General features: G+C 44.8%; 1 protein-coding gene across 1 annotated transcript in view; it reads left to right on the top strand.

Annotated features, from left to right (window-relative positions):
- LOC130380551 (amyloid-beta A4 precursor protein-binding family A member 1-like) overlaps nucleotides 1-11,098 on the top strand; it is a 15,937-nt gene extending 4,839 nt beyond the window's left edge. Inside the window, 9 exon segments of the mRNA XM_056587792.1 lie at nucleotides 3,725-3,757; nucleotides 5,197-5,283; nucleotides 5,861-6,064; nucleotides 6,523-6,702; nucleotides 7,472-7,684; nucleotides 8,813-8,932; nucleotides 10,337-10,456; nucleotides 10,458-10,490; nucleotides 10,968-11,098. Of these exon segments, the coding sequence (XP_056443767.1) occupies nucleotides 3,725-3,757; nucleotides 5,197-5,283; nucleotides 5,861-6,064; nucleotides 6,523-6,702; nucleotides 7,472-7,684; nucleotides 8,813-8,932; nucleotides 10,337-10,456; nucleotides 10,458-10,490; nucleotides 10,968-11,039 (1,062 nt within the window). The 3' untranslated portion in view covers nucleotides 11,040-11,098.

Below are 11,098 nucleotides of genomic sequence, written 5' to 3'. Positions count from 1 at the left end.
AACCACAATTTATTGAACAATTTCAGGCCACTAATCGTGATTTGGGAAGGTTTACATTGTACCAGTTTCTTGGAACAACCTTCTGACTTGTTGTTAGACAGCCCTTCCTTATCAGCCATTGACGATGAATCCAGCATTTCAATTAACTTAAGTTTACGTTTGTTATTCCATTGGTATGAGAGTGAATGTGTAATATCCCTAAATCAGTGTGTGCACTTTGATTTTCAAAGACAAAGGGCTCTTCTGTGTGGGATTTGATACATGTGCTTCATGAGTTAGTGCTCATGAGCAAGGCAGCAGCATTATACCATTGAACTGGTCTGTTGTTTGCTGCAGTGTGGATCTATCGCTCTATTTCGAGACGTGGGGTTGAAGCAGGAGGACAGGGGACAGGTTTTTTTCTCACACAAATCAATAGAACCTAATTTCTTATCCATAGACATTGAATTGATGCCAATAATGTAGCATACAAATTCTAATCACGTCTAAAAGTCTTTGTTGCTCTCTCTATGGTGAGCATTATCTCCACTGCTAGAATCATGTGTTGATAGAATTCTCTTTGTTTGAAATAACCGTGACAATGCCAACAGTAGCATTCGTGGAAATGTAGTGCAACGGACCTCAGGACCGTGTCACCAGTCTCTTCAGACAGATGATGTGAAGCCACACACAATGGTTCTTCCCTGTTTGGGGAGGCACATGCGTCTGAAGAACTACTGTAAAGTAAGAGTGTTAAGTCCCTGTGTATTGTCTGACTAGGCCACCAGAGAAGGCTGAGGACACTTTGATTGACCCTTGAGAAAGTCAATTTAAAGGGGCGCCAGTCGCGAGAAAGAGATGGTCCTTTTGGGCTGTGTTGGCAGGAAGTCAATCAAACTGATCCGTGATGGTGGTCTTCTGCATGGTAGTCGTAACGTTTAGCGGTTTTAATATTTAATGAACGTGAATGCGCTTGGCTTTGAGAGTCGGGACAAAGTGGGCATTCAGTGCAGACAGCCATTGGATGAAAAAGCTATTCAGAAAGCTTCTTTAAAAAAATCCAATATACCTCGCTGCTCGTTTCTTGGTTCTATATTCGTAGCCTTGATCAACACTTAGATCATTGCACATGAATTTCCAAATTCTTGTTGGTTTTGCAAAGGATAAGGATAAGCAGAGACACGTCTCGCCAACACCTCAATCACATTCCTCTCACTTTCCTTAGCTGAGAGCGGCAGAGCTCTAACACACACGCCGGGGAAACAGGGATGAGTCATTTGAAACACAGTGGAACTATTTTCGATCGGTTTTACCACCCTACGCTAAATATAATGCACAGGAGTACATCGTGTGATCCTGCCGATTGAACATATCATACATCGGGAAGCCGAAGAAAATATTTCTGTTGATTAGTCATATGGTCAGACTAAAGGTTTTAGGAGAAGAGAAACTTACACCAGAGAGCCTCAGGCCGGTGATATTATTATCAATAGATTTCGGACGTCCAGTTGATAAGTCGACTCATAGTTACATCTCTACTTTTAAGGTCCTTTCATCCTTTTCAATGTCCTGTCATCCTCCCCCCTAAGCAAAACGAAAAGCACACAATGGAACATTTCCAGGTGAAATTGACATTTCTATAAAAGAAACATTGATTTTGAAATGTCAGAGTGACGTCACGCAGCAATAAGGGATGCGTCTGACTCATGGTGTGTGCGTGGGCGTACGTCAGACCTGTGTGTCAGTCAGTCAGTCTGTCTGGGAAGGGACGGGAAGACTCTTAACTTCAAATGCTGTGTCCAGCGGAATGGTCACAGTTGAAGCCGAAACACTATTGATACAAAGAGAGCCTAATATAGTACCTCCACGGACCATTTGTAGGGCATTTTACACAAAACCCATTGAATAATGGTGGCTAAACAGACATTCCTTGAAATCGGTGTTGACATTTAAGTGTACATACACATAAAGGCCATGTATGTGTGTATGTATACGTATGAATGTATTCATATGTATGTATGTATGTATGTATGTATGTATGCAATGCATGTATGTAGTATATATGGAGCATGTATCGATGTATTCAAATGTATGTGTGTATTTATTCATATGTATGTATGCATACGTGTATTTATGTATGTATGTATGTATGTATGTATGTATGTATGTATGTATGTATGTATGTATGTATGTATGTATGTATGTATGTATGTATATGTATGTATGTATTCATATGTATGTATGTATGTATGTATGTATGTATGTATGTATGTATGTATGTATGTATGTATGTATGTATGTATGTATGTATGTATGTATGTATGTATGTATGTATGTATGTATGTATGTATGTATGTATGTATGTATGTATGTATGTATGTATGTATGCATGCATGTATGTAAGCATTTAATCATGTGTGAACTGTGACTATATTTCTGGAATTGCAAGATTTAGCTGTTACTAGGGGAACCTTATTCAAGTTATTGAGAATCCTTATTTTACATACAAAACTGTGGCAATGCCAGACCAATTACTGCTGAAGGAATTCTACTGCTAAAATCGTTTGAATGCACCCCACATGAGTAGGTCAGGCACACACAGACACACACACACACACACACACACACACACACACACACACACACACACACACACACACACACACACACACACACACACACACACACACACACACACACACACACACACACACACACACACACACACACACACACACGCACACACACACACGCCCTCACACATCTTTGCAGCGCACGCAATCGTTTGCATGGCTCCTGCGTTGTCATGGAAACCCGACTCAACCCAATCAGGAAAGCGGATACATATTGGTCTGTACGTTGTAAAAGTTCCAGATATGAGTCGGCCTACATATGAGGGAACGCTAACACACTAAAGTGTCCATTGTGAGCAGGGAAGTGGTGATATGCCGGAGCTCTGCTCGTGTTATGATAGTTCATCGACTGCCGCAGGGCGCCAGTGTCTGGCTCTATATAACTATATATACACACGACTGCATCACTGGAGCTCTGGACAGCCTGTTCTATCCTGTGGATGTCAGCCGGCACAGCAGGGCTGGCTCTGAGACTGACGTGTCACCTGTCAATCAGGCACGCCGCGGGGTCCATGCTGTCAATCCGATCGAGGGGAAGGGTCGTGACGAAGGAGCAGAGTTTGTGTCGAAGGGGGGGAAAGTTTCCGAGCTTCCGCGAGGTGTGGTGTCTGCAGGGGCCCGATGACGGCAGACGTGATGGACGGTCAAAATCTCGGGGACATGTATTCACACACACACACACACTAACACACACACACACACACACACACACACACACACACACGACGCACCCACAGCCCTGGTCTCTGGTTAGCGCAATGACATGTGGGGATGGAGAGTGAATAAGCCGTGCGTCTCACACCCTGCTTCCTGTTCTTTAAGAGTTGGGTTGAGTGTACCGCGCTCTCTTTTCTGTTGCTTTTTCACTCTGCATTTATTCCCCTTTCTGTGCGTGTGTAAGTGTGTGTGTGTGTGTGTGTGTGTGTTTTTGAATGTGTATCTCTCTCTCTCTCTCTCTCTCTCTCTCTCTCTCTCTCTCCGGCTCTCTCTCTCTCGGTCTCTCTCTCTTTTTTGCTCTTTTACGCCTTTGCTTTTACCGGCTTTCATTCTTTGTCCCTCTGCTTTTCTGTTCTCTGCTCTTTGTTTTGGTTTCTGCTCTCTGGTCACTGCAGGCTGCTCAAAAGCAGGCAAAGAACAGGAAGAAGGTAAGACCCTTTTCTCTGTCTCCGTCTCTTCTGTCATCGGTGTCTCGTAGCATCCCTAGTTCCCGGAGAACAGGGCTGGTGTGTCTGCAGACGTCTGTGTTGATGTGACAACGTGTGTAAGTGTCCTTTGTGTTTTGGTGTGGTACTCCAGCCTGCGGTCTCTCATACACTGGTTATAACAGCTTGAGCTTATAACCATCACTGGGATGTCATTTCATTCATCACCACGGGAGCCACCGGTGGATTTCGTATTCAGAGGACCATATTTTCCAAGTACTAAGTATTTCATCGTGCGTTAAATGAGATCCCACGAAACTTTTGTTTCATGGCTCTTTTAAAAGTCTTTTCAAAGAAGAGGATGTGTTTTAAGTGCGCAGACAAAAGCCTTTGCAACCTTCCGTTGTTGGTTTATGTCTTTGATTTTAATGATTTGATTAGAATTCATCTCTGCATCTCACATCCATAATTCATGCCGTGTCGCGGGTCTTCCATATGTCAGAGGCCCCTTTGTGTGGATAATTTATGGAACATTTATTATGCACATCTCCTGATTGTCATGTAGGACCCGGTTTGCTTCACGCTTTAGAAGCTCCACTGAAGATGAGAAGTTCAAGGGGTCGGGGGGGAGGTTTCAGCGGGTTTAGTTAGCGCTGTGGACGGAAGAACCACCGATTTAAGGTAGAAGGACAAAAGGAAAATAAAAAGGAAATAGCTGCTCATGCAATAGGGTGAGATGTCATGAGTATATGCATAATGTATGACCGAGGGGAGGTGGAATCATCTGTACAATGGAGCAGGTGAAGAAGGACAATGTGTGACAAAGGAAAAACCATGCTATATTATTAATCATATTCCTAATTTAACTCATTGCCTTCCGCAAATAAAATTGCTTTCAGTAAGTGCACTCATAATTGTAACTATGCTGAATTCGAACATGTAAGGAAACTCGCATCCAGAAATTCTGTGTTTGATGTCTGATCCTGGTCCATCCAAACATCGTCTCCATGATGTGACCTAAGCACCAGTCCCCTCTACTGGAAGCACTGGTGCCTTTTAACATTGCCATGACGACGGGTACCCTCTCTGATGAGGTCAAAATGAATCACGATGACATTGTAGGGTGAAGTTAGATGACTGGGGTGTTTACTTCCCACGTTCTGCCTTCAATCCCCAGTACCTAGTGCTTAACTGGTTGGAACCCTCTAGCAAGATGTCCCAGCCCATACTGCACCTCTATATCCTCTCCTCTATATCCTGCTGGGTTTTTGTAGTCTGTTTAATATACCCTTGTTCAAGAGAATGGATGTAGTGACGTACATATGCCCCTTATAGTGTATTCAGCGTGGAGGTCATGCTGAAGTAAGACAAGAGACGTGGGGGCATTGAAATAGGTATTGTTGTCAAACGCTTCACTTCCTGTTTGTCTTGTGATCCTGCAGAGTACAGAAGCAGAGACGCCCTCTACTGGCGAGGTGGACCTCTTCATGTCCACGCAGAGGATCAAGGTTCTCAACGCAGACACTCAGGTAACCAAGAGCGACCTGGAGTCAACGACCGAAGCCCAAGTCACCGACAGTGACCTGAGGTCACCAATAGCAAGCTGGAGCAACCAGTAGCAAACTGATGTAACCAACACCATCGTGAAGTAACCAATAGCAACCTGATGTAACCATTAGCAACCTGAAGCAAACAATAGCAACCTGAAGTTACCAATAGCAACCGGGTGTAACCAATAGGATCCTGAAGTATCCAATAGCAACCTGAAGTAACCAATAGCCACCTGAAGTCAGTTATAATATATCAACATTAAACCTGCCAGCCCGCATATTGACTCATCTCAAAATTGTAACAGCTGTAAAGATAATTGAAAGACAACCACGCCTTTGTAAAGAAGTGCTCTCAGTCTTGGTTATTGTACGGCTCCCAGCTCTCCTGCCAACGACCCTTCAACTCAGTATCACTGAGCGGAGGACAGATGGTTTCAGAACCTTCTGTGTTGTGGGCGGACATGTGACTGTGGGTAGCAGTTAGCAGTGAAAGGTGACCATTAGCCCTCTGTGGGGTCTATAAGAAGTGTGTGTGTTCCCCCCCCCCCCCCGCCAGGAGGCCATGATGGACCTGCCGCTCCGGACCATCTCCTACATCGCCGACATCGGCAACATGGTGGTGCTGATGGCGCGGGGCAAGATGGTGCGGTCCCGGAGCGCCACACAGGAGCCCCTGGAGCCCAGCGGCGAGCAGGAGACCCTGTCCGGGGACGACCGCCGCCTCTACCGCATGATCTGCCATGTGTTCGAGTCCGAGGACGTACGTCAGCAATCCGCGGTGGTTGTTGTTGTTGTTGTTGTTGTTGTTGTTGTTGTTGTTGTTGTTGTTGTTTTGTAACAGGTTAAAAGTGATGGATAACACTAATCTGTACTCTACTTCTAATTCATATATTATATTGAGGGTTATCAAGGTGTGCATTAGATTTTAGATTGTGCGTGTTGTTTGTTTGCATGATTTTAGTGTCTTCACTGAAGTAACATCTGTGCTCAGGCGTCTCTGTGCCAAGTCATTAATGCTTTAAAAGAAACAAAAGTGCTTTTCAAAGTTATCCCTTTGCATAAAGAATGTGGTGCTCTCTCTCTCTCTCTCTCTCTCTCTCTTTCTCTCTCTCTCTCTCTTTCTCTCTCTTCTCTCTCTCTCTCTCTCTCCCTCTCTCTCTCTCTCTCTCTCTCTCTCTCCTCTCTCCTCTCTATGTCTCTCTTCCACCTCTCCACCAGGCCCAGCTCATAGCCCAGTCCATCGGCCAGTCCTTCAGCGTAGCCTACCAGGAGTTCCTTCGCGCCAACGGCATCGACCCGGAGGACCTGAGCCAGAGGGAGTACAGCGACCTGCTCAACACTCAGGACATGTACAACGACGACCTCATCCACTTCTCCAAGTCAGAGAACTGCAAAGACGTGAGTCTGCCACCAGGGGGAGGTACACTGTCAGAGGTCGAGCCTGGGAACAGACCCTTTACACAGAGGTGCTCTCAGTAGGACAAACATCAGGGGTCACTAACATCCCTGATTATGAGCAGGCTAAAGCCTGGCACACATCGTGCTTTTTATGTTAAAAAAATCTCAAGACACACCCCTAACGATGGATGAGATACAATTTACTGTTTTGGTCGCTATGTGTGTGGTGAGCTGTGTTGGCAAAATCGTTGCCTTCCACACACCCCAACAACAGAGTCTCTTGCAAAACGACAATTGCAGTCTCATGATCAAAAACGTGTCTCTAGCGTAAAGAAACAACGTGGACATCCTAAAGAACGACTAAGAACCATAGACAAAGTCATGGAGACTAAATGGACAAACAATTGTTACAACCATCAAAAAGGCTTTACTGACCAGAGTCAAACAGGGGAAATCTGATACAAACCGTGCACTAAGGAATTTGCCTTGTAGTGCCCAGATTCCAAACTCTGGAACCTTCCACCTTCCTGTCTCTCTTCACGCTGCTGTCCATAAAGACACAGAAGCAACCTTCAAAACAGATGTATCTTAATAAGGTCCTGGCCATAGAAACGTCTTTCTCTCATTCACATAGTGACCAGGTATATATCATAAAAACAACTCATCATTATACAAATATATACATTCCTACCAATATACCCATAACCCAAATCACACACGACATCAAACTCAGTGGTATACGTGACCACCCCCCCCCCCCCTCCCCCAGGTTTACATCGAGAAGCAAAAAGGCGAGATGCTGGGCCTGGTGATCGTGGAGTCGGGCTGGGGCTCCATCCTCCCAACCGTCATCATCGCCAGCATGATGCACGCTGGGCCGGCGGAGAAGTCGGGCCGGCTGAACATCGGGGACCAGATCATGACCATCAACGGGACGAGTCTGGTGGGGCTTCCCCTCAACACCTGCCAGAGCATCATCAAGGTGGGACGCCCTTCGCTGTTATCAGCCTGGGTGCGAGCCCCGATGGCTACGGCAGAAGTCACTGTTTTTTTTTTTTCGAAAAAACGTTTAGCAGATACTTTTATCCAAAGTGACCTACAATATATACATTTGTCAGAAGAAAGAGAAACAATATTGCTGTTGGTTCAGTAGGGCTGTTTATTGAAACAATTGCCATGCACCAATAATCGCTGGGTTAACCCGTTTCTCGTATGCAACAAAGATAGCTAGGGTAAGATGCTACGCAACTAGTACGATTTTTTTTGTGCCAGGACGTACGACATACATACGTGTGTACATTAAGTGCCAGGACGTACAACATACAATAAGTGTGTACATTAAGTGCCAGAACATACGACATACATACGTGTGTACATTAAGTGCCAGAATGTACGACATACATTGGTGCGTATGTTAAGTGCCCGTACGTAGAACATACAATATATGCGTAGGAGGGGTGTCAGGGGTTGGCTATGCAGAGTTGAGGTGAACTCTTCAATGAGTTCAATACAAAACCCAAGAGATTAAACTGCAATACAATGGAATGGATATTTTTATTTTTATGCATATTATTACAAATTCAACCTTGAAATATGGTTATTCATTAGATGGTTCAACTATGAAACCCCTAGCATGGAAAACAAAACGAACCAAGTCCAAGGTGACTTTGATTTCAGGTACTATAGTGTGGCTGGCTGACAGGACATTGTCAGATGAGGCCTGCGGACATAGGGGGATTGAACCCAGTAACCTTTCAGAACATTGGCGTCAGTGCTATCCGATACCCTTGATCGATTGACAGGCACATTTTATTCAAAGGAAACACTCTGGTTCTGATATGTTTTATAGAGACAATATCTTCAGCAGAAGAGTGACACAGGGCAGGTTTCAACTCAATCACATTTCTTTGATAAAATCTTACTTTTGATATCAAATTTAGTGTTTTTCTCTTTCAAATTTCAGTTCTCTCTCTGTTTTTGTCTCTCTCTCTCTCTCTCTCTCTCTCTCTCTCTCTCTCTCTCTCTCTCTCTCTCTCTCTCTCTCCCCTCTCTCTCTCTCTCTCTCGCGCTCGTCTTCCTAACCCTGCTGTCCCCCTGTCCCCCCCACCAGGGTCTGAAGTCCCAGTCCAGGATCAAGATGAACATCGTGCGGTGCCCGCCCGTCACCATGGTGCTGATCCGTCGGCCCGACCTGCGCTACCAGCTGGGCTTCAGTGTGCAAAACGGCATCGTAAGAGACCCGCTGTAGAGCCACCCCCACCCACCCCACGATGCTAGGGAACATATTATACCACCAGGTGTGATCTGCCTCTTCTGACATCACAAGTGGGCGTGTCCAACCTAGATGTATGACGGATAGATGAGCAATGTGTGCTACAGTCCACTGGGTAGGCTGGCAGACTGATCTATCCAGCACACATCTCGGTGGCCACGCCCACTTGTGATGTCAGAAGACGCAGAACGGCTTGTAACGGCTGATCACACTGACACTTGGTGGTATAATATGTCACCTTTAAAGTATCCCATGGATGGATATAATGAAGCTTCCTTCATTATATATCGCTGCATCCTTGTTGAGGAAACAATGTGCAAATGGAACTGCCTTGGGATTGGCTGTTACCGTTGGCAACAGGCGTATTAGAGGGATTGTGGTACATTTAGTTGAAATGCTGCATCCTTCATTCACAGAATGACAAAGTCATTAGAGACAGTGAACGTGAAGGGGTAAATGATGTGCGTCAATGGGTTTAGATGTTCCTGACTTGCAGGCACACACACGTCTAAGGTTATATGGAGTATTAGGGCTAGTTCTCAGTCTGGATAAAATGTGTTAAACCTGAACTGATTAATCAAAAAGGGGGCAGACTGAGACAAGGACAAGTTTGAGAACGGAGGCATTACACTCCAATGTAAACCCTCAAAAAAGTGTTCCGCTGTTACCCATACTAGCAACGAGTCCTAGGCGCAGGAGTATGAAATACTGCATAAACATATCAAACAGAATGTGATGCATAGTAGGTAAAACTCCCCAAAACTTCTGCCATCGATACAAGATTATTTTCCTATCTTGCTTCGACATCTCACATTGAAGTTATAGTTAAAGCCTTAACAAAACAGAAACTGTGCTGATTATTTAGTTATTGTAACTTTATGCACGGACTAATGTCTTTACCTAGTATATTATTGAGTTAGGTTGTGGATCATAGCGCATAATTTGTTTATTGCTGAAGTTCATGTTAGATAATTATATTATCTTGTTTTTATACTATGACATAATATTTTCTATCGATTAATGGTTGACAATGCATTCTTCCCATGAAAGACTGAGTAAAGCCGGAATAGTCCTCTCCGGAACAACTCTTTTTAACTGCAGCTCTGTCACATTTTTCTGTTATCTCTTAGCCGTTGTTTAGTGGAGGAAGGAATACTGGTATATGTGTGAGGTCGGGTGTGTTTCCTGTGTTGTGTGTGTGTGTGTGTGTGTGATGTGTGTGTGTGTGTGTGTGTGTGGGTCTGTGTGTGTTGTGGTGTCGGGATGGTGGGTGTGTTGTGTGATTGTGTGTGTGTGTGTTGTGTAGTGTTGTGATGTATGTATACTGTGTGTTTATGTAGTGTGCATACTGGTGGTGTACAGATCTGTAGTCTGATGCGGGAGACGGGCATCGCTATGAGAAGGGAGGGGTCCGCAGTCGGCCACCAGCATCATCGAGATAACAGCCACAGAGTGTGGCAGTGGCCACCACCCCACGAGAAGAATTGTCCAGATCCTGTCCAACGCCATGGGAGAGGTGGGCCCACGTACCCACATGCTACACACAGAGCATAGGAAATAAAGCACATAGAACATAGGACGTATAGAACATTAGCAAACGGAACATAGAAAACATAGAACATAGGAAACATAGCCCATTAGCACACAGAACATAGGACACATCGCACATAGAACACAGGACATAGGATGCAAAGACTACCCTAGACATGGTCGTACATTAGCACATCAGAACATAGTCACACAGCATCATCACATGATGTCTGTCCATTAATAAATTAACGTGTGGATTATTAAGCCAGGGTTTTAATTAGAACTGTTCATTTTTGTTTTGTGGATACGGCAATGTTTCCACCCGATGAGGCCAGGTTCCATCACTGATGACGTGGCATCTAACGTGCATCATTGATAAGTGTATTAGAAAGTAGTCAGTTAAACTGAGAAGGATCTGATGACTCTAACCCCCTGTGTCCGTCTGATGTGTTTGCTGCTGCAGATCCACATGAAGACAATGCCTGCTGCCATGTACCGTTTGCTGACCGCACAAGAACAGCCCGTCTACATCTGAGAGCCTGACTACCCCTATCCTACCCCCTACCAACCTACATCCTACCCTCTGACCCTACA

This window comes from Gadus chalcogrammus, chromosome 4, assembly GCF_026213295.1.
Source record: "Gadus chalcogrammus isolate NIFS_2021 chromosome 4, NIFS_Gcha_1.0, whole genome shotgun sequence".
Classification (NCBI taxonomy): Eukaryota; Metazoa; Chordata; class Actinopteri; order Gadiformes; family Gadidae; genus Gadus; species Gadus chalcogrammus.
Note: the sequence above shows the minus strand (reverse complement) of the source record. Positions and strands in the feature narration are given on the sequence as shown.